The following is a 24,669-nucleotide window of genomic DNA, read 5'->3' as shown; positions in this document are numbered from 1 at the left end:
TTAAAGAGAATTCTACTCTTTCACTGAAAACTTAACTGAAGTATTGCTTTGTTTTAGTTTCTTTGTAGTGGAAGACCATATTTTACATGTAACCCAAGGACTGGTAACTAGAACGTATACTGATGAACTCTGGAACATGGCCCTTTCAAAGATCATTGCTGTTCTTAGAACACACTCGGTAAGTGAGAAGATTTATCAGTATTTCAGTTTAAATCCTTTTACTTAAGAACTCTGCGTATTTTAAATTGAGATGATGACAAAGTGAAAAATTAAACCTCTCTGGTGTTTTCCTTGTGATTAAAAATTGCTCAGATTTGGGAGGGAGCCTGCCAAGCTTTTGTTGTTCCTGACAGTATCAGGCTGTGATCCACAGCCATGGGCTATTTGCATAATCCTCCACTGATTTACAACTCACTGGGTCTTCCAAACCTTCTCTTAGTCCAGCAGTTTAGAATATGCAGAGTTAATCTGCTGTTATTATTGCAATCCTTCCTCATTAGTCTCAACTGACCTCTTCATTAGATCAGATTGAATGGTTCAGCACTGAAAGCACCACCAGGAAATAGTTCCTAATTATCATTCCAAATGCTGTGTTTCCAAAATAAACTACACCAGTAAAACCCTCCAAGCTATCTCTTCAGTGCTATAGTAGTAGTATGTTTATGTTGTAGTAACAGTATTATAAAAAAATTCATAGTGTTAGAATGTAATTCTCTATCAGCTGAGTATTTCAGTTTATTCAAAATGTATCTTCTAAAGTTACATTTCAACTCTAGCTCAAATGGTGCTGCCTGATATGTCTTATTCCTCTGTGGAATCCAGTGAAATATCTCTGTTCGCTGAGAATGCCTGCTAGCAAGTTGCTTCAGAGTTTACCAGGCTGGCTGGGCATAATTTTTGTTATCAGATAATGTTGAAGAATTTTACCTTTCTCTTTCTGATGTTTGCCAGCAGCAGTTTCTTTATATGATATCATTTTTACTATAATTGGTCTGTAGTCTAAGGAGTATTTTACAACAGTAACATTTATTGTATTTCATATTTTAGTTTATTTTTTTTCTGAGCTTTTATGTTAGTTTGTATAAGAAATTGAGAAAATGCTTTTATGTAACTACACTGCATGAAGGTAGTGAGTCTAAGTTGTTTTAATCAAGGCAGCCAGTCAGGGATACAGGTAAGGCTGGAGAGTTCAACCTTTCTTTTGTACTGATGTTCTTTGAAAACATATGTCCAGTGTTCTGAATCATTTTAACAAAACCAGAATTTCTCACTTTCAGTCATATTGCAATGATCCTGACCTTGTTCTGGAACTGAAGAATCTCATTGTGGTATTTGCTGATACTTTACAGGTGGGTATTATATTAGCAATTTAACTGAAATTCATAGGGCCAAATTTGAACTTCAGGTGAGTGAGTACAATATTTTGGATCCTCTGATGTCGCATTTATATAAGTCAAGAGCAAAATTACAGAATAATGTTTTAAATAATAAAAATGTCTGTATTTTATGCCCTGGATCCTCCTTTTCAGTGTTACCAACTGAATGTGTGTATTCTGGTTGATCCAGTTAGCATCGGCATATTCATATCTATGTTTCTGTTATCGTTGTATCTTGTGAACATTTTTGTCCTTTGTAAATGCTTTACTTCTGAACTTAAACATGAATTAACAGTCCTGCTATCATTAACTGTCTAGGGGGATGACCAAATGAATATCATTGGCAAATATTATCAGCCTGATAAAAAAAAGATTAGCTGTTTGCATAAATATCAAGTTAAAATGTTACAGAAAAATGGGACAGATTTTTGCTTGACAGCTGAAAGCATGGTAAAAAATATTTTGTAAGAATGTAATGATCTTTTAGTTGTGTATTTGAAGTAGTACCTTCTGATTTGTAGAAATGATAAGATTGATCAGTCTTGTTGCAGAGTCTTGAAGGTATAATAAGAATGAGCAAGTTAGTACTGGAATTATCCATCCTTTTCATTTTTATACTTTAGGGTTATGGTTTCCCTGTGAATCGACTCTTTGATCTTTTATTTGAGATAAGAGACCAGTACAATGAAACACTTCTTAAAAAGTGGTCTGGATTGTTCAGGTTAGTATTAGTATATAAAAATAATTGTGCCTTCCATATTGCATTTATTGCTTGTTGTCTTTAAATTTTGTTGCAGTTGTAATTCTGGAAGAATTGACTGAGTCAGTGCTGCACATGAAGTTCGGATTAGGTAGAACTAATGTATTCATTGCATATAACTAATATTTTAGAGAAGAACTATCAAAGACTGCATCTGTAATTAATGGAGAGAAGAAACATTCCCTCTTAGGGACTTCTCTGGAGAAATACCAAGAGAAGGACACCTGTTTTTCTTAATTAGTAACCTAATCAGCCTAGACAACTGCAATAGTCTGTTGCCAATATGTTCTTAATTTAGGTTGTCATAATGTTTAATGTCAGACATTATGTGTATATTACTGACACACTTCTGTTGTTGCCAATATGTCTTCATGTTCTTTCAGTGCAAGAGGGTTTCCATGTGTTCTTTGGAATCATTTTTAGAATAGTTAACCCAGGAGTAGAGCAGTGTGGAACTGTACTCCAAAGTCTGTTTGCAGATATAGAGTATGATGTCTAAATTTTCAGATTTTGTTTACCATAAAAGGTGTTGAATCATATTACAGAAAATCTTAAAATTAAATCGACCACTTAAGATTCTCCTTACAGTTTTTCCTGGAATAGACTTGTTGTTCTGAAGTTCCTTTACTGTGTTCTGCTTTTGGACATGCATGATAAATGTTTTTAGCTTTTTTTTTAACTCTGTGATTGGACATAGCTTAAAGAGCTGTCATATAATAATTACTTTTGAATTCATCTAAACATATTTCAGACTTTTGAAACTAGAATGATTCCAGTTCATAATATTTTAACATTGCACACGTAAATGTAGTAGTAATTTGTATATTCATTAGTATGCTTTATTATTGTAAAATACTATTAATAAATTAAATATTCTTGTTTTTTCGCTTTATTAACTAATTTGCCAGGGATATTTTTGAAGCAGATAACTACAGCCCTATTCCTGTAGCAAATGAAGAAGAATACAAAATAGTTATAAGCAAATTTCCTTTTCAAGATTCAGAACTTGATAAGGTAAGGAAAAGTTTTGTTATTAAGATTTGCCAAAATCCAATTCGGAATGGTTAGAACAGAAATTATATTTCTAATTAGAAAGTAATTAAAAATAGAAAAGCTTGGTAGATTAAGAGTGTAATTATGTATTCATAAATAAATAGGAAAATTAAAGCTCTAATCACTTGCTCTGATGTTTGAGTGAATAATGAGACCTACTGTTTTGTAAACTAATAATTCATTTTAATCAATCCAGTCTTTATTTAATGAGTTAACTTAGATTTTGTTGCAAAACATTGGGTTTTGTAACCCATGGTATGTTGTATGCTGTGGTTTTGCAGCAATGCAGGTAATGATCATCAGGAATGTATTAGAGATAGCAACTTCATTATTTCACTTTGTAAATTAGTTATTTATTATCTGAATATGTGGGACAAAGTAGATATGAAGAGGCTGTAAAGAATTCTGCTGTACTGACATCCCAGTGGGATATTCTTTCTTAGCGTCAGCCATTCTCTCTAAAATTTTCTTTCATGGAAGGGTGATTAGTATGTTCTGCCTTCTGAAAGTGGTTTTGATGGAACTGATCAAGTAATAACAAACCCATGGTAGAATTTACATAAGGAAATTAAAGCACAGTGAGAGTAGTTGGTGTAGAGGGAAGCTGGTTTAATCAAGATGCACTGCTGCAGATACCTACCTGAAAATGGAATCTAATTTTATGATTCAGCAGGAAGATAGCTGATAGAGAACAATCAACACTCCAAACTTTAATGTATTTAAACGGATACAGAAATCAGTTCAATACACACCACAGAATATATTTGGTTTAAAATGGAAAAACTTATGATAGGTGAAATATTGGTAAGTGATTTTCCAGTATTTAATACCAATCTCTCCTTAGAATCAGAGGATTATCTTTATTTTTACAGCAGTCCTTTCCAAAGAAGCTCCCGATGTCTCAGTCAGTGCCTCAGATATATATCCAGGTTAAGGAATTCATTTATGCAAGCCTTAAGTTTTCAGAATCACTTCACCGCAGGTAATCTATAAGTACTGTGAATGCAAATGAGTATAAACTATCCCATAACTTCCAGGTAAACTAATAATTTATATTAAATTGAAAATAGGTTTTCCTGGGTGCTTACTTGCTTTGTTTGTTTCTTAAATTACATGTGTAATTTGTTATATTTTATCTGTGATTCCCAGTGCTATGATATACATTTCATGTATGTATATACATGTAGGTATGGAATGCATGTATGTGTAAATGAATTTCGCTTAGTGTAGTGAACACACCAAAGCAGCATTAGGGCTTTTTTAACAGTATTGACTGATTTGGATAATCTGGAGATTTTTTATTGTTGTTTAACAAAGCCTGTATACTTTAATAATTATCATTTCAGAAATAATTGTGTAGCATCCCTGATTACTTTAAACACCTTACAATTTTCACTGCTTTGAGTTTCCCTAGTAATTATTTTTCCTGTAACACAACATGCTGTCTGCATGCTAATTCCCTCTTCTTTCCCACCTTTTCCCAAAGGAAAATATAACATTTCTGACATCTCCTGTTTTCTTGTGAAGCTTTAAAGCTCAGTTATAATTATGTAAAATAACGTGGCAGGTCTGAAATCTGGGAGTTATTTGTGACTGCTCACCCACTTCTGCTCCGTTAAAGATGTAAATGAATTGCTTTCACACGTTCTTAATTGTTACTGTTTATAATTTACACGTACTAATTGGTGCATGTTGACCTCCATGGTAACTCATTACAAAACACAAATTACTCCTTCCTAACTGCTGTGTCAATAAACACGTCCAAAATCTAAAAATAACAGGTTTTCTGCAACGTTGAAATGTAGTTAATGGATAATTTGGTAAATGAAAGAGGTGTTTTGTGTTAGATCACAGATGGCTTGAAGCAACCAGAAATTCAAGCACATGGATAATTCTGAATACTAAAAGTTCTCTTTGTAAGGAAGAAATGGAGTTTTACTGTCAAAGTATTGTCATGTTTTAAAAATGTACTTTTATTTCAGCTCAACGGAAATAGATGACATGCTTAGAAAATCAACGAATCTGCTGCTAACAAGAACTCTCAGTAGTTGTTTACAGAACCTAATTAAGAAACCTCACATAGGTTTAACAGAGGTAAGTTTTAAAATACTCACCCAGAACTGCATTCTTGTAAGGAAATTGGTGCTAAAACTATTCTTGTAAATGTGGATATTATATAGTATTGAGATTATGTAACGAAAATAAGTAGTGCTTACTTTAAAATTGAAATTTTAAAGAGATGAGGAATGTATTAACAAAAAAAAGGGTCAATGGCTGTGACATAAACAAAAACAACCAAACAATCAAAACCAATGTGGATCTAGTTGGAACTGAAGGATGATGCTTGTGCTACTGGAAGGAGTTAGACTGCTGCCATGAGTGCAGTGCAATTTTCATGTTTAGTTTTGCTTTAAAAATGGCAAGGATCTCTTGTGTAAATGAAATAAAAAGAAGATCATGAGGAGGGAAAGGTTCTAATTTGTATATTGACACACTTGTATGCCAAGCTATAAAATTATTCTGAGAAAGTTTTCTACATTCTTGAAATTGGTACAGAATATGAAAAAATCACTAATATTTTTTAGGTATTTAAATATCAGGATGGTATGTTATAATAAAAAAGTTTAAAATACAAAGCTGTTACTTTTCCTAACATTAGATTAGTGTTCACTAAAAGGTACTGGAGCCAGACTGCAAGTAGTGAAGATATTAGAAATCATACACCACTGTTTCAGTTATTATGCAGCATCTGTGTTGTGTAATTTATGAACTGAACATGAATGAAGGTCCTGCCTATAAAAAGATGTAAATAATATCAGTATCGTGCATATTTATATCTAGAGCAGTATTATTACCATTTAGGGGGGGGGATGCAGTCATATATTTGAAATTTCCGAACTTCTTACTACATTGCTTTTATGTATTGATGTATTTATTTATTTTAATTGCAGCAATGATGTTTGCTTTCTTGTTTCCTTGCTTTTGTAGTACGAATTAGTGATTTAATTTTGGCAATATGTTATCCTTTATTTTCCCCTTTTTTAAATTCTGAAATAACAGTTGAATTAATTTCACTGGGTAGATATCTACAATCTTCATTTTTTTTAAAATGGCATTTGTATGTAAACTGTGGCATTACTCCTTACCGGTATTTGAAAGCTAACTTGAATGTTGTCAGTTGATAGCTGATAACCTGAAATACTGCAGTAAACTTCTGGCAACACTGTTTCTGAAAGAAGCCCCCATTTACAAAAATCAAATGTCAATGAATAATAGAAAAAGGCATTTTATTATAATTATTTGTTTCTTGTAGCTTGTTCAAATCATCATAAACACAACGCACCTGGAACTAGCCTGTAAATACCTTGAGGATTTTATCTCTAACATCACAAATATTTCACAAGTGACTGTTCACACTGCCAGACTGTATGGACTTTCTACATTTAAGGTATGGTATATATTACCCGTTATGCAACCAGATATGAAAAGTTAATTCATTTGCAATGATTTTAATGTATTTAAAAACAAAAGGGGAGTGAGGGGAGAGCTGCATATTTTCTCATTTTGATTCTAAAAAAATCTGTTAGGAATTCAGTTTTAACCTTGAGCAGATAAACATTGTTTTTTATGTTATTGGTATGGGAATTTAATATACGAGAAACATCTACATTCCTGCAGATGCCTTTTTTATTAAGTTACAGAATGACAAACAAAGTTTGACTGCACCAGAAGCTTTCAATGGATTAAGCTCCAAGCAATGTGATATTTCACATTTCTGAATGGAATCGAGCAAAACAGCTACTGTAATTTGACATGTCTTATGTTTGCGGTATACTCTCAGACTGTGTAATGATAATATGAAAGCAGTATTTAGTATGTGTTACAAAGCATAGATTATCCAATTGTTTGTAGAATTCATGTTTTTATTTAGTATCCTTTACATTTATTTGCACAGTAATGCTTGTTAAAATGGAAATAGAGCTAGATATGAACAATTATATTTGTGTATAATTACCTACAAAAAAAGCATTATTATTTACCTTTAAATAATAAGTATCCTCTGAGAAGGATTTTTCCAATTTTTTTTTTTTTGTCACTTATGTCTCCATGAATTAATGGTTGAGATTATAATCTTCAACCTTGTTCATTCAGAAAGCAAACCTGTATACTGTATGGAATCACATGAAAGGTTTCAAAGCATTCTCATGAGCAATAAGGTATCCTGTGGGAGGGCATTGGGATGGCACTGAAAGGAGCAGTGTTCTCTGTCAAGGTTTGCTGCTAGCTAACTCGAGATCAGAAATCAGTCATTTAACCTCTGCGTTTCTCAGTTTCTCTCTGTAGGCAAGAACTTAAATGATGAGTTGTAAAATAATTTTAAAAGTGCTGTAAGTTACTAATAATTGAAAATCTCCATACACAATGAATGCATCCAGGTTGTTGCATATATTGCGAAACCAAGTTTTTGAATTTGTATATGTAAAATAAGACAGGAAATTACTTCATCAACCAACTTATTCTCATCAGTCCTTTTTTAAAAATTTATATTAAATGAAAAACTGCATGTAGTTCCCCAGCTGGGCCCCCATAGGGTTTGGCATGTTATTAAATTCGTCTCCTGGTGACAAATCGTGTCACTCCCATTCTTTCTGAGTGATCAAAAATCTCCTTTATTAGCATTGTTTGCAATCCTTGAGATGATCTCAAAAATGCAACCATACTGTAGTTTTTCTTGGGTCTCTTAATTTCTTTTGTTTTTTATTTCCTTTTTTTTTAAAAAAAAAAAAAGAAGTCCTCAAACATGTTTCATTGCTGCTATTTCTGAGGGCTGTTTTCCCCCTGTTATTATTGGATATAAGATGCCATTTTAAAATACCATTCAAACTCTCCTAGTATTCTTTTGTAACAGTGTAAAAGTAAATACAAGTACAAAAGAAAAACAAATAAACAGCCTCTCTGCCCTCAAAACGGTGTCACTGTTTTTCATTTTATCATATTAAAAAGCTGTGTAGCTTTCAGTACTTACAACATACTTTACAGCTTTGGATGGCTGAGTGCAGTTGTGGATACCATCGTATTCCTTTGCCTCTTTAAATCTGTGGTCACTCTCAACAAAAATAGATAAATCTGTGGATTTAGTTGGTAGAGATCAAATAAACCTTATCTCAGGGTTAATAAATTTGTAAAGCTGAATAAAACATGATTGCTGTGGAAGAGAGTAAAGCAATTCTTTTATTTCCAAATTCAAATATATTTCCTTGATTTCTGATAATTTAGTTTATTCTCTTAAAGTATACTTGTGTGTATTTATAGTATGCATCAGGAATTTATAAAAACTATGACTTCAGACTTACTGCTGCAAGACACAAGCTAACTTTACCCTAAAAATAAACCCTGTAAGACTTCAGTTTCATTGATGAAAAATATATAATCTGTGTTCTAGTAATATTCTAGAATTCTGGTAACTGTGCAATTCTTTTTTCCCCTCAGGATGCAAGGCATGCTGCAGAAGGAGAAATATATACAAAACTAAACCAAAAAATAGATGAATTTATTCAGATTGCTGACTATGATTGGACTATGTCTGAATCAGATGGAAGAGCCAGTGGATACTTAATGGACCTCATTAACTTCTTAAGAAGCACATTTCAAGTCTTTACTCATTTACCTGTAAGTGTTCAAAATTAAGTGTAATTTCAGTCCATTGGAGCATTATTTTATTTTATAATATCAAGATCTTGAACAAATACTAGCATGTAAATATTTCAGTATTTTCAGTACAGATATACTTTAGATGTTTCAGTATGTTGATGATGCTTACCTATGATAATACTTAGAAAATGCTTTTGAATACTCTAGAATTAACGCAAACAACAGCTGATTTACAAATAGTCTAAGAAGTTAGGTGGTTTTCTAGAGTAGACAAGCCCTCAGATGTCCACTGATGTACAGCTCAGTGTACATATCCACTGATTCAAAGGACACTGAATTGGTGCAAGTCCTCCATTTGTGCAGATTCTGGAGGCTTTGGGTTCTCCAAAATTGTTTTCAGTTAAGTAGCTATGACAAAAAAAAATCATTTAATTCTACTTAATTGAGCATCATTGAAACAAGTCCCCATTCTTATTCAAATATATCCTTTGTTACTTTGTGCCACTTGAAAGGGCCCTAGTAACCTGTTTGCTGTACTTGTTACATTCCATTGTCTACTTTTTCCTTTCTTTAAGATGAAAACCCAAGATCTAGTTTGAGCTATGATAATAATAGTTTATACCTTTGTAGATGTGGAGTAACTTCAAATTCTTTCAAGATGCATCTGCTTTTTGTCTGTTTGTCCTTTGTTGCTGCTATCATGCTGATGTCTGATTGCTTTACCCACATGCAATGCCTGTCAGGAATCAGTTCTCAATGCATAAACGTTTTGAGGCTCCAGACTAGTAGATAATTTATTTACATTCTCAGCAAGGTGCTGAAGTTGCTGACATAGTGGGCTTATCAGGTCTTCCAAATTATGTTAAGTGGCTTTTTTTTTTTTTAATTACTCAAAGGCATAGCCCATTCAGTGTTAATGTGAATGGGAACTATGAGGCACATGCTTCCATGCCAGTTCAACTAAGCAATCTTTTTAATAAAGGATAACATGCTTATATGTTAAATTCACTGTCAACTTTTTGTTACTCACTGAACTGTACTGCTCCTTAATGGCTATTTGTGTATAGCAGCTGTGAATAATGATGTACAGCTTGTGATACAGGTCTTCTAAAATGGACTACAGGCAGAAATTTACATGTCCTGCTATCAGCTGAAAGAAAGCTGTGGTTTCCTTGAATGAGATAATTTGTTAGGAGGGTTGGAAAATAGCAGCTATGTCATTAAGAGAGTTGAAAAATTTTAAAGAAATAAGTGCCTGAGGATGCAAGCCAACCTTTGGAGAAAGTTAGTTCCTATGGACAGTTTATTCTGTAATTTAAAGTCTGGCCAGTTAACAAGCTGGAGCTGTATGGCTGAGCAGTCTGCTCTGGCAGGAGGTTTCTTGTTGCTTTTGGATTTCCCTGTGTATCACTCTGGCTTAGCAGACTGTAGAAACATGCAGTCCTATAAATGTTGTGCATGAGCTCTGGAGACTGTATGAAAATGTGTGTACGGTATAATTGTGGTGGCTCTTGTTAGATATGTAGTAGTAAGTTATTTTATCAAGAGAAAATCTATACTAAATCTGTAATGAAGGTTTTCAATGGCAAGCTCACAACTAGATTCCATAACTCAGTGAAATACTAGTGCTAAGGAGCCCTACATAAAACTGGATTAGCTTATGTCACAGCTAAAGCTGGGAAGAATTTTAGTATGTATTTCCACTACCAGAATAAGAATGTCACCATGTCATTTCCATAACAGTTTGTATTGCTGGCAGAAACAATCCTACTGCTCAAAATGGTTTGTCAGAACCATGTCTATAACTGGAAAAAAAAAAAAAAATATCCTGAGCAGTGGTTATAATTTTAGAAAAAAAGAGCAGGACAAATAGGGGAGTTGTTGCCTATCGTGGTATATCCTTTGGTATAGAAGGGTGTTTCGCTGGAGCTTGGGCATCAGTTTGCTACATTCATCATCCATATTCTGTTTCAAGGGTCATTGACATTCTATCTAATATTGTTTCAAACTCTAGTCTTCCAGTAGAGGTATTATGATCTGCTAACTTTTTTGGTGGTTGTTGGATTCCTGTCATTAGAGCTCTGTCTTGTTTCAGATATATGTGTAAGCTGTGGAAACAAACCTAGGAATCTCCTTCTGTGTTTCCACCTGAGGCTATGTTGAATTATTTCTGTAATAATATAGACATAACTATTAAAAACATAATTTCTCTGTTTTGTGAAATGTTTTGTGAAATTTGTATTATTTTAATTGGAACATAAGAGATCTAAATCAGACCATGATCTCAATGGTTTTGAACTTGCACGCTTCGTGGAGTCTGCTAGACCTATGGAATCACTGGAAACATCTTGTTTCTGAATGTTTTTTTTTCACTTAAGTCTTCCATCTTAGCTTTCTCCTCTGTATATATGTACTGTGCTTTAGCGTCAGTTTTGGAAAAGAAAATACTCTCATTCCGTCTTCCAGTTGTAGCACTGTTACCTTTACGTTAACAATTACTTATGAACTGTGTAATATTTTTATTACTTCTGTACTAAGCCATTTAAAATTTTTCCTGAGTGAAGTATGTTGATGTTGTACATATAGCCTTCATAGGCCAGGAAAGTAAACATGGCATAGGTATTTTGGAATGTATTATTTGTTATATAGAAAACCTTTTGGAAAGACATAACAACGGATGTTTCCCAATCTGAAGTTTACTGTTTTGATATTTTGGCATACAGTTCTTTATTACAGAAAAACATTTTATTGCTGAACTAGTATTAATTCAATTATAATCTCTTTGTTTTATGTTGACAAAATACAGTATAATTTCACAGGTGTGGGTTTTTGTTTTTAAAGCATTATATAAATAGAATTGTTATTTTTTGGAAATGTTTCCTTATCTTTTATTGCTACCAATTTTTTATTCTTTTTTTTTCTTTTTTTTTTTTTTTCTTCTTTTTTTCTTTTTGATGTTGACAGTACATCTTAATTTTTTGTTTTGATTTGATTGCCTTACTGGTTTCCTTCTCAGAATAACAACAATGACCATGCAGCTATGTCGGTAAGTAGATGCAAGATGAAGAAAAAGCATGTGAACTGAAAAAACTATGAACTGCCTGCAGGCTTATTGCTTCAATTTTTAATCATTTAATAAAAAGATATTACTGTTTTGCTGATGACTTGCTGTGTACCTTGTGTGATTGCATGCAGGAATCAGGTTAATGACTAACATAGGGCATTCGTACACGGGTATGTTAGGAGCCCTAAAAGCCTTGCAGAAGGTGAGTGGGTGTGCATTGCATCTCAAATGAGATCATTTTGAGGAGGCTCTGAAGCCTTTTCAAAGTGAGGTCAGGTATCAAAATGCAGCGATGAGGCATGCATACAGAATTGAGGTAGAGTGACATAACAGAATGAAGTATTAGTGAAAGGCCCATCTTTTCTCTGCTACATCTGTCTGGGGTGTAAGAAATGTGTTTGTCCAAATATATATATTTTTTAGAAGATGATGGATTGCATTTAGGAATTCTTCCAAGCTCAGGTTATTTTCAGGTCGTCAATTTTTGTACAAGCAGTTTATTTTGATTTGGCATAACGTTTCTATTATAATGAAAATGAAAATTATAATGAAAATTATTATTACTTCACTAATTTTCTGTGAGCATAGAATTCTGGAAATGTACACTGTGCTATTTGCTATTGAAGCTCATAAGCACATAATGGACTTACTGTACACAGTGTGGGGATTAATGCTATGAAAGATGTAAAATTTACAGTTAAAATTATCTTCTCAGGGGAAAGAATAATTGAGTTAAATAACGATAATTATATATAGCTTAATGTTAATGACCAGAGCAAAAGATTTAATACTCAGTATCTAACTTGTTTGCAGATGTATTCTTGTATTCAGTAAAGCATAAAATTCAAACACATGTGCAAGAGGTGGACAAATACAAAAAAGGCATTTTATTCTATTGGTTAAAACCTTCACTCTGTGTTGAAACAACTGTCAGTAGTTACCATAACAATTTAGAATTAAATTAAAATATATCAGTTAAAAGGGGAAAAGTAGTAGAATCAGTGTTGTTATCTAAGATTCCTCGCTCTGTTCTTCAGTAATTTTCAACAGTAATGTCAGAAAACTTCAATTGTTATATTTGTCTGCACCGTAGATCAGAATTTTGTATCAGGGGCAGCCAAACAGTTGGACAGTTCTGTTACAGGACACCTCTCTTAAGATTAGGTGCCAAAAATAAGCGGGGGAATCTCTTGATTACCAGGGAAGCTGGAAGTGGATCTGAAGTAGTTTGTGTTTAATTGTGTAGAGAGTGTCTGTAAAGCTGAATAGCATCCATAAAATACTAAATTCTACTCCTGACTGCCAAGAAAATACATTGGATGTGTATTAAATTATGTTAGGTTTGTTCTGTTTCCTTTTAACATGTGATGGTTTAAATGTTCAATTTATTTGGTTGTTGGGGTTTTTTGTTTGTTTGTTTGTTTTTTAAGGATTTTTAGTTTGCAACCTAAATTTACCCTGAAATTTGACAAAAGATAAAAGTAAAGCTTAATTTGTGACTTAACCTACATGGACACATCTAACTAAAACACCCCATCTAAAGTGTCAGCTGAAGAGTGTACTTTAAAGAAAGGTGTTGGAAATAAAGAATATGTTTCCAACATGTAAAATCCTCACTAATGTTCTCAGTTCCTCTCTATTTCCATTGGACTTGAGGTTGGTGATCTTGTTAAGAAGCTGCCACCAGCTTCAGGAAGGGCTTGCCATGTCATATGGAGGGCAGAGGAGGGGATCTTATGTTCTGCAGCTGGGAGTCAACAGGAAGGGCCTTGGTTTTGAAGCAGTCTCAGTGTTCCCTCTGTTAGAGTGACTTCCAGATTTGGTTTTATTCTTGAATCCGATGGTGTTCATGTACTTAAATCTTCATCTCTTCCCCTTCTAAGTCTGGAGAGCTTCTCTCTCCAGATAACGGAGAGGTTGTGGGTTCCATACAAGAACTTCTTTAAAGCTAGTTCCCACATTTCCTGGCTATTTGATTGAAAGATGTTCTCCTACTGATGTGTTTCACAAATAAAAAGAGAGAATTTTTCAGTGAACAGAATGATTTTTTTTTTTTTCCTAACTTTACGCAGCTGCTTTAGTGTAGATTATGGGAATTTCCAATTGCCTCCTCATCACTAGTGATACACTGCACTGTGTTAGTTCATATATAGCTCCAATCTGTAGGCAGAGTCCTTTCAAGAAGAGGAATAAAGAAGACAAAGCTTTCTACTTAAAAACTTGTTCTAGATCAACCAAGTAAAAAGCCAATGGACCTGAACTAGAGTAGGAAATAGTCCTTGAAGTGGGAATTTGGACTGAATAACACTAATTGTACATTCCAGTGAAAATTTCTGTTAATTGAATACTCATGATGAACTATCAAGGTGACATGAACACTGGAAATACTGACCATTTTGTTTAGAAATGTTTCCTGTTAATTTTGGGTAGGTGCTGGTTGTGTCATGACTGAGCTCTACTAGAATTCCAGCAGTGAATGGCACAGAAGCTGCATTTCTTTTGAAAGCTTATAACTTTTGAGTCGTGCAGCTTTTAAGGATTCTGTTTTCTGAAGTCACAAGAATTTTTTGTGTGTGTGTGATTATTGTTGTTTTTAGTTTATTTTACATAAACAGCCTGTTTCAGTTGCATGATGCAATTGTCATTAGATGCTTCTAATAAAAAAGAAAACCAAAATTTCATCATATGGCTGTTAATGTCGTAAAGACAATTGAATGATAAAATTTATTGTTGAGCACCTGTATCTTTAAAGTTCATATTTTGAAGAGCTAAAAACTAATAATAACTTTTGTTTTTAGATTAATTTATTTGAAGATGTAGAGGATGTGTATATAAAGGTTTTTACAATTTTCTTGCTTTGTCAGTACAAAGTTAGTACTGGACATACCTTTAGGAAAGAACAGCTAGTAAAAACTTACAATTACAAATTATTTTCAATTATATATTTTTTGTTATTGTTGTGTGGATACTTGAAGTAAGATTGAGTTCTGAAGTTCTATTAGGTTTTTAATATGATAGCTCAAAAGTTGGTTGTTAGTCCACTAGTCCTGCTTTACTTTTTGTAACTGATGAAATCTGTATGTTTATGGGTTGGGTTCTTGCCTCTTATTTCATAATGTTAAATTAATTCTTAGTCTTATATTCTTAGATTTAACGGATAAGTTTTGCTATTCCCTTTTAAGCTGAGGATGGTGGTTTGTGTTATTTTATTGTTTCCATGATTGACAGCAGAAGCCTAATTTCACAGCTTGCAGGAAGGGTGAAGGGGTGGTGGTTTTCTGCAGCTATATTCAAAAACTGTCAATCAAAATCCTCCATAGGCTACTTAGAGAATGGGTTTTCTTACTGATTTCTCCAAATGCTGCTTCATGCTGTCTTTGATTGGCACAGCCTGGCAGGGAGGATGGATGAATCTGTCACTGGTTGGTTAATTGTGTTGCTGGTCTCAGCCTGACATCAGGTCTTTGACTGTTAAGTGGCTCAATGCAAAACAAATTAGAAGATTGTAGTCATATTTCTCATTCTATATGCTTTGACTTTGTTGAATGCAGTCCATAAATCATATTGACTGACACCATAGTGAATGATGAAAGCTGCTTTTGAGACAGCTAGCATGGGTCTTAGAAAGCAGTGCTGTGGAGGTGCCATGGAAGGATGCATATGGCTGACCCTTTGGGAATTTCCTAGGAGCCAAATGTCTCTTCACTGCAATTGTTCTTCGGAGAAAAGCTTTTGGGTCCCATAAAAAAGGATTTAATATGTCAGCAGATTCTCTTTATAACCTCCTTTGAAATATAAGAAGTTTGTCTAAGGGTTTTCTTTTTTTTACAAACTTGTATTTCAGCAAAATGTGAAGGCTGGGTCAAAAAAAAAAAAAAAAAAAAAAAAGCCAACAAAAAACCAACAACACAAAAAAACGTTTGCTTTTAACACTGTTAGCAGGTGTTTTTGCTTATAGAATAGGGTCCTTGTTTCCTAAACTTTACATTGGTTGAGTGGAAGAATAGGTTTTGTACATAGCAGCAGCTAACATAGGCAGAGAAGAGACAGTAGTGTCCCCAGATAGGAGGCAATACTGGGACAAATGTGAGAAGTCTGCAGAATCTCCTCATGCTATTCAATATAGATATTTAATTGCTTGATACAGTTGGCACAGCCAACTAAATGAATTTATTTCATTGTGGAAAAGAAATATGTAATTTTTTTATATTCACAAATCCTCAGTTTTCCCCTTTAATATGCATTATGAAAAAAGGATAATTGATTAATTGGTGGATGATGGAAATTTTCAGATAGATTTTAACTGGAACTTATTTGTTGACCACAAATTTGGATTTCATTCTTTTCTGAATGTTGTACATCCAACGTATTTTGTACTGGGAAGCACTGAATCTTGAGGAGGGTAACACTAAACTTCATATTTATCTGAGGTAAAATTCAGCATTTAGGTTGATATGTTTAGCTTTTTCCAGATTACAAAAAGTTGAGTAATTGTGTTAAGTGTGAACTACATGTGGTAATTTCCTATTACTTGCCATGTGAACAATAAGCCTGTAGTTCAAGTTGCATAGTTGGAAGTAGTTGAAATGTTAGGATGTTTCCATCTTACAAAAACTTACAAGAAGCGTTAAATGTACATGCATTGATATTTATTTAAAGTCCAAGTGACTTTACCATGTCATTTTTGTATTGTAACCATTGTCTTGTGCTCCAGTACTATTGATATTTGCCAGATTGCAACAATTAACTACAGATGCTTGTCAGAAAGATAAAATTCTGTTTTTGACTAATAATAATAGGAAGAATACACATTGTTTGCATATAAAATAAATGTTAATTTTTTTTCTGACAAGCTATTAATCTGGTTGAACTTTTATTACTGTATAGTGGCAGCATAAATAGGACATGGAGCTGATTTGATGGAACAGTACATTAAACAGAGATGCACTAGTTGTTCCATTAAATCAAAATGACATTTCCATTAAGTATTTGAATCCTACTACACAGTAATTAAATGAACTGTGGCTCATTGATTGCCCTCCTCACCTTTTTTTCTTCATTTTCTGTTTTTTTCTTGTCTTCCCCCCCCCCCCCCCCTCCATTCATATTGATATTGTTCTGCTTGGGGAATAGGGCTGCATGTCTCCCTTTGTAATTACCATTGGATTTGGGAGACTTAAGCATGCTGTTCTTGCATTGTTTCTTACATTCCTCATTGTCAGTTCATCTGTTTTGGTCAAAAATGTTATTTGCTTTTCTGAGATGTTCAATTAAGAAACTGACATCTCATTTTAGATATAAAGCTCCTAGCAGTTCAAAGTATTTTAAAGCTTAAGAGGTATTAGCAAAAGCCATTTAATGTGTGCATGAAAATTCAATAATATATACAAGTTGTTCTATTAATAACACAGTCTTCAGATGCGGAGCAGAACTGCCCAAACTTTTCAAACAGTGAACTGCTGTCAGTCCTTAACACTTTTCATGGCTTGTGTGTGTTTCTGTGAGTCAACATTGAATTGATCATCCTGACCTTGCACAGAGCAGTCGGGGAACCACTGCTTTAGAGAATAGTTGCCATCACTTTACTGTTGGTAAAATGGCACTGATTTATGCCCCAGTAGGTGAATTACATAGTTATGATTTCTTTCATATAAGCATGTAAATAGTTACCTGTGTTTCAGTATACATTGTAAACATTTACATTAATTGAAAAGCATGGTCTAAGCACATAAAAACACAGTACATTTTAATTCCATTTGGAAACCAAGATCTCTGTACTTTTGAAGGTTGCAGTGCTTTGAATAGAATGTTGACATCTGATCGAGTATCTGCTCTTAATTGATTTTCCTTCTATAGCAGAATTTCAATATTTTTATAATTTTATGTACTAAAATGTTAATAATCCATAAAATTAACTTCTGATTTTTATGATTTGTGTTATTGTTCTCTGGTCTGGAAATGATTTGTCTCAATGACATATACTTTGTAAAGAGAAACATTACTATCTAGACTGTGATTTAAGCATTTCTATTCTGTACAGCAGAGGGCTGCATTTCATTTTGTACACGGTTGATTACTGACAGCACTGATTTATTAAGCACTCAAAAAGATGACGGATATCATGTTTTTTTTTAAAAAATTTAGCAGCAATCTTTGGGGTGGAATTCAGGCAACTAAGTTGTCCATGATTATCGAAAGCTCTCATGAGAAATGCCCCAGTTGAAAGCAGTGGTTCTGATTATTATCTCCTTTATTTTTTTTTATGATTATTGTTGAAAATATGTAGCAGGTCAATATACACTTTTGCTTTCATTCTGTCTGAGAAAAAAAAAATTAAAAAAAAAATAAATCCACACTTGTGCATCTGAAGCTTATATTGTTATTGTGTTCTTCCTTATTTGGAAATGTCCTTGTACCCTTGAAGGCTGTTGGATTTCTTGGAGAAGTTTCAGTAGTTGTTTGACATCCATTTAATGTAGATTCCTAATTAATATAATAGAAACAAAGCAAACAGGCCAGAGAAACAGCAAAAAGTGTGATCATTCTTCTTCTAATCTATGTCTTGCATCATTTAGACTTTGAGCATATAATAAGATTGAATCAGATATGCTGTTGCTTAGTAATATATCATTTGTTTCTGTCTTAAAATGTGTTGCTCTTTTTACTAGGGAAAGGTGGCCCAGACAGCTTGCATGTCAGCTTGCCAGCATCTTTCAACATCCCTAATGCAGATGCTACTGGACACTGAATTAAAACAAATAAGCATGGGAGCAATTCAGCAGTTTAATTTAGATGTGATACAGTGTGAATGTAAGTAGATATTCCGGTATTCTTACTTATGTCTGTCTTAAAGTTACAGAAGATAGTATTTAATATTAACCATATAGTCATGTTTTTCTATAACCTACTAAAGTTTCATCAGTTTGCTGTTGCCGTTTTTAATATGATTAAATTACAACTTCCTTTAAAAGTAAGTAAGCTAAGAATTCTGGGAAAAAAAATTAAGATTTTTTTTTTTTAAAAACTTTATTATCTAATTGAAGTATACAGCTGTTGCTACTGCTAATGGGATCATAATCACTACATCCAGTAAAAAGACAATAGTATAGCATGAAAATGACTAGAAATACTACATAAATATTATCGTTGTAAAGTTAATCACAAAAAAGTCAAATGTCTGTAAAATTTTAATTTTCTCACTTGAGATGATTTATTATGGTACAGATTTTAAATATGGTGTAACAAAGAGTTTTCTTCTTCATAGAGCCACTGCTTATTCACTGTGAAGAGTGGCAGTGCAAATTTAATAGACACCAACTCAGTGTTCAAAATATAGTATCAGAATTATTTAATAAAACTGGTTGAATCTAGCACTGATGACAGGATTTATTTCCCCATGTTTTACATGGAATTCAGCACTATAAGATGAGCCTGTACTCTGTATTAAGGCAGTCATTTTGTAGCATCATTGTGATGTGAATAGATTTTATGCCTGTTTTTGCAGTTGATGGCTGCGGTTCACTAAGAAGGCTCGCTAGGACTTCTTTAATGCACATCTTTAGTTTCTCATGCTCTATTTGTTGTTGTTGTTGTTGTTTATTTTTTCCCCAAACTATCTTTCCTCTTATATGTTTGAGGCACGGATCTCAGTGATTTTAGTGACCTCTCTAGAAAGTGGCAGTTCTGCTTATCCTCAGGTGTTTAGCTTGGACACATGAAAAAGAAACCTGATGTCTGCTCAATTAGCAGCAAGCCATGGGAAACTGGAAATTTGTTTTCAAGCAATTTACTTAGCATCACAAAGGATACTTGTGGGATTCCAGGGCCAAAGTTAAAAGGCACTTTTGATGCCCATAAGCATGTCTTTCCTCTTCCTGCTCTATTTGTTACATTCCATTTAAAACTCTGTAGCAAGAAATGAAGGCACCTTTCTGACATGCCTTTGTATTGCAGCCTTAAGGCCTTTCAGTGCATGGGGTGAATTGACAGGATTATCAGGATTTGTTTGGAAAAATACACAAGGGTTGCTCCAAAAGTAATGCATCAGATTTTATTTGTTGGCCAACGATATCAGAGATGAATGTTGGTGGTATGGCAGTAGAGGCTGAACTTTTCCACAAGTAATCCACTACATCTTGTTGCCATGTGACAGACTGCAGCAAAGGGGCAGTCTGACAAAATGGCATCTGTCATAGGAGTGCATGTGAAGCAAAAGTGTGAAATTCCTCCATCCAGAAAAAATGGCACCCACTGACATTTGTCAGTGCTTGCTGAATGTTTATGGAGACCAGTGGATGTGAGTGTGATGGGGATGGTGCATTTCAGCTGTGGCAGCAGCAATGTGAAATACAAGCCATGCTCTGGATGGCCATGCAGATGTTTACAAGCAAGGCATGCAGGCTCTTGTTCATTGCTGGTGAAAATACATAGCTAATGGTGGTAACTATGTTGAAAAATAGCGTTTTGTAGCTGAATATTTACTCTACCCATTTGTACTCTTTGTATCTATTGTAGTTTCTAAATAGGAAGCATTACCTTTGGAACATAGTGTTAAGGTTTGTCTTAGGATGTGATTACACAGGTTGGCCACAGATTATGTTTGATGCCTAGTGCATTTGGTAGTGCAAACGTAAATGTTCTTTTCTAGTAGATGTGTAGGGATATATACATGTGCATTCATCTGCTTTCCCAACTTTAAATAAAGATTGTGACTGCATAATCGCTGATACTGAATTGTGCACCTAGACAAGCTGAACTGATGGATCCACTGCACAATCATTTGCTTTAGAAACAAATAGCATGATAGCAGGGATCACTTGCCCTCTGCCTTGTTTTTTTCTGTTTCTAATGTCTAAAATATGTACAATTGCAAATAGATTAAACTTGAATTATTTCTTTTTACAATGCTTTTAAAACATAGTAGAAAAAGAAAATGGTTTCACACTTTCACTTTGAGATTCTTAAAGATAACTATGGCAGCTGGGCCAAATACTACTCTGCAGTAAATGATATCTTTCCTTCTGATTCTATGATTCTGTGGAATAAGGGTTTGGTGCTGGGTGTTGCTCAGATTCTGCTTTGCTGTTGTAGTTTCATTCATAAGGTCCATCACAAGTGCATTCCAGGCATCAGTGTGATGGCTGTGATTTATGTTCTTGTTCATCGCTCTCTCTCAACTTTATTCTTTGATACTTTGAGATTAATGGGTACAACAGAGACATTTCATCTGGTGCTTCGTGTGTGTGAATAATTCACAAATAACAGTTTTCTACTATATTGTATATGTGGGTTTGATGTTTTACTTATAGGAAAGGCAGAGTATTGTGAGAAAGAATCAGTTAGCAGGACGGACAATTGGGTAGTCTTCCTTCTTCATTCAACCATGAATCTGTGCAAGGAGGGGAAGGTTTTAAACTCTTGACTATCAGTGAGGGTGAAAGAAATTCTGGGACAGCATGGGTTAGCAGACAATTAGTGCAAGGCAGGTTTTTTTCTTTCCAGCCAGTGCACTGTATTGAGAGCTGCAGTGTCCAAGAGCAAGTGGGATTCTTGATCCATGTGCCCTCTGTTGAGCGTAGGTATGGGTGATCTCCAGGTGAGTATGCCAGAAGCTGAGGAACTCAAATCCTGTTTTCTCTTGAAAAAACACAGTTCTCTCCTCTAGAGGCCCTGCACTTTACCTGCTTGTCTTCTATCTACAAGACCAGATCAACTTGGCTCACTTGAGACCATCCTTCATCTGCTGGCCACATATGGCAGCAGAGGAGCAGGGGAAGCAGTGATGCCTGGCAATGCTGGGGAAGGGCTGGGTCCTGGCAGCTGGCGGCCCCCTCAGCGTGGCAACCCCCAGCCTGTTTGAACAGCTGGAGCATCCAGCAGGGCTGCAAAGTGGCCAAAGGCTTCATTTAAAAATACAGTTGCGGCTCTGCCTTTGACTTGAATATTGATACTGTGATGCTGAGGAAAGCTACCCTAATTTAGCTTTTGATAGAAAGTCTGGCCCTGATTTTAATTTTTGTAATTGAGCTGCAAACTGTCAGAAAATAAGATAAGGACTGAATTCTCAGACCAGCAGAGCATACATGAATGATAGCCAAAGGACTGTGTTTTGAGGGAATACAGTGAAGGGACCTGTTAGTAAATCCAGAAGTGTAGAGAAATTCACTGCTCCTCACAGGCTTCTTCGATTCCACTTTAGCAGCTTTCTCATAAGATAACCATCAGATATATGTATCAGTTCCCATGTATATAGTATACAAAATATCATTAGAAAAGCAAAATGAAATCCTTAAATAGAGTGAAGTCATCTTTGCAACATTTTTACCAAAGTTTACCATTCTTGTGTACCTCTTACCTCATAGCCCGTTTTGGTATTGTTAAATCTTTTTTTTTTTTTTTTTTTTTTTTTTTTTTCCATAGGATTCTGCCTCCTGTAAATTCCCAAACTGGCTGTTATGTGAACTGTATTTCTGTGCTTAACAGCGAGTAGCTTGGGTGTGCTGTGTCCACACATTCTGCCAAAGATCCAGCCTTATATAATCAGAAAAGGGCAACACGGTGTTAACAAAGTGCAGGAAAAGTTGTTAACAATAACTGTGTGTAAAGATTATGTTCATCTAATGCATATATTCAGCTTATTTTTCTGAAAGCATTGAAGTTTCTAATTCAGACTGCCAAGGAGTTGTTGGCTCTTGTATTCAATAGTCTTGATGATGATCTTTGCATTTTCACTCTCAGATACTGTAAAATTCCTGAATGTCCTTATGCATGCTAAAGCAAACAAACAAGTAGCCCCCTACCCTTGCAAATCCTCTTTAAGATTAACATGAATGTAGGGGGTAAATATTTTAAAAGATCTGTGTATGACAATGTTTCATTACTATCTGGAAAAGAACCCTTAGGACAAAGGCATTAAGAATGTTAATCCGGTTCTTATAATATCTTCCTAAAATGCTGTGCAGTAGAAAATATTTAATTAGCTTTGTAAAATTGTTAGCAAAACTTAAAAGCCCTGAGCTGAGGGAGCGGGACTGTCTGACTGTTACCATAAGTAGATTATCTTTTTGCCCTTTGAACTCATGAAATTTTAATAATGAAAAAAATCTGTTGTAGTCACCTGTCAAAAATGACCCAAATACTAGAATAAATATTTTTGTTATCATGAATGCCCCCAGTGTCATATATTAGTTTATAACAGAAAATTGTAATTAAAGAGAATAGAGGATATACAATAATTTAGTTTGAGGCCTTGCATTCTTGCTCTGTAGCTACTTGAATAGTAGGTGCTTCCTAGTGAAACAAATACTGCATTATTAAATATGTTAGGGTAAATTCCCAACTATATTAGCTGCATGAGCAGTGTCCGGTTTGTTGACTGCTCAAGCTGATGAGCATAAGAAAAATTCACTTCAACCCTTTTGAAGTAGAATGTCTTACTTGAGTGGATGTGTGAGGCAGTGGGTGTTTCTTTAAACGTCTCTTATAAATATATGACTGGGGTAAGAACATGAGAACTACTGAGTGAGGCTAAGGCTCCCTTTAACCAAGCATCCTCTCCTGATAATATTACCAGTCAGCTGTGATTGGTGGTAGTATTTAGAGAAGATCATGAAACACCAGCTGTTTATTGAGTGGCCCTTCCTGTTGCAAATTCATCTTCCAGCAGTACATAGAGATTTAATGAACAGTGTATTCAGACTGTTCTGTTTAATCAGTGCTGAAGAGCCTGTATTACATATGTGTATTTTTTACATTTATACTCATCCCTCCTTTGTAGTTCTGTCATGCACAACTTGTCATAAGAATAAGTTCCGCAATTGTAGTGTTCTATGAAAAATACTGTAAAATTCTCTCAATTTATTTCACTGTCTATTATTTCTTGTGTTATGAGAAACAGTAAATCAGTGATAGTTTCCTTTTCATCGTTTTGCACACAGTTAATGACTTCCTTGACTTTGCTTATTAGGCTACTGAAGTACTGCTGTCTGAAGGGCTGGATTGAGCACATGAGCTGGCCTCCTGATCATGTCTAAGACTACTGGTTACATAGCATGTGCCTTGTTGTGTCTGATCTCCAGCTTCTTAAATGTTATCATCATACAGCTTTTTACTTACTTCCTTCTTTACATTTAAGAAAAGGCAGAGCCTGAAGTGGATACTTTTGAACATGTGGGCTATAATATTACATCCCATCAGTGCTTCTTTTTAATACATCCTGAAGCCATCTGAAATGTCAGGACATTTTGCGGAGCCTCTGTTCATGGGATTTTCATAGAAGGAATTGAGAAACTGCTGAAGTCTTGATTTGTTAGCTCTTTGTGTCATGAACAAAGGAGGGGGCTTCTGGAAAGCGTTGTTTTCTCTTTCCTGAAAGCACTGACCTTCTCTATTGTACATCAATGCTTCGTGATATTTCTTGATTAGTAGATTAACTATGGTGTACTAGTATGGGGACTTGTAGTTTTAATATATTTCTAATTTTACTGTTTTAACTTGATAATAGCAGAAATCCATGGCATTACCCTTTTTTAATAGATTATTTTCTTTAGTTGCCTTTAAATTGGATATGAAATTAAAATAAATAATACATTTTTAATTTTTTAGGTTTGAAAATCTTTGAGGTTTCCTAACTTAAATAAACACCTACCTTGTTTTCATTCATATGCGTTGTCATTTCTTTTACTGAGCGGATAGTTTTACCTTCCAATTTTGTCAGTCTGTTTTGGGGTTCAAGAATGGCAGAAGTTCATTATCATGAGCAGACT

The 24,669-nt window shown here is 34.4% G+C and overlaps 1 protein-coding gene across 15 annotated transcripts in view; it reads left to right on the top strand.

The window, feature by feature from the left end:
* Window positions 1-24,669, top strand: part of EXOC6 (exocyst complex component 6) — a 79,552-nt gene that overhangs the window by 31,465 nt on the left and 23,418 nt on the right. For 5 of the 15 annotated variants that reach the window (XM_085554537.1, XM_085554529.1, XM_015867192.3 and 2 more), the window contains exons 11-20: window positions 58-178; window positions 1,278-1,349; window positions 2,000-2,097; window positions 3,045-3,150; window positions 4,062-4,171; window positions 5,172-5,283; window positions 6,503-6,637; window positions 8,680-8,859; window positions 11,858-11,887; window positions 18,574-18,715. In XM_085554537.1, the coding sequence (XP_085410663.1) occupies window positions 58-178; window positions 1,278-1,349; window positions 2,000-2,097; window positions 3,045-3,150; window positions 4,062-4,171; window positions 5,172-5,283; window positions 6,503-6,637; window positions 8,680-8,859; window positions 11,858-11,887; window positions 18,574-18,715 (1,106 nt within the window). Of the gene's footprint in view, window positions 1-57; window positions 179-1,277; window positions 1,350-1,999; window positions 2,098-3,044; window positions 3,151-4,061; window positions 4,172-5,171; window positions 5,284-6,502; window positions 6,638-8,679; window positions 8,860-11,805; window positions 11,888-18,573; window positions 18,716-24,669 lie in introns of all 15 variants that reach the window. The other 10 variants (XM_085554531.1, XM_015867194.3, XM_085554535.1 and 7 more) reach the window with 4 other exon arrangements.

Source organism: Coturnix japonica, chromosome 8, assembly GCF_054131305.1.
Source record: "Coturnix japonica strain WE chromosome 8, WE-NBRP24, whole genome shotgun sequence".
Taxonomy (NCBI): Eukaryota; Metazoa; Chordata; class Aves; order Galliformes; family Phasianidae; genus Coturnix; species Coturnix japonica.
This window is presented reverse-complemented; position numbering and strand designations above follow the sequence as displayed.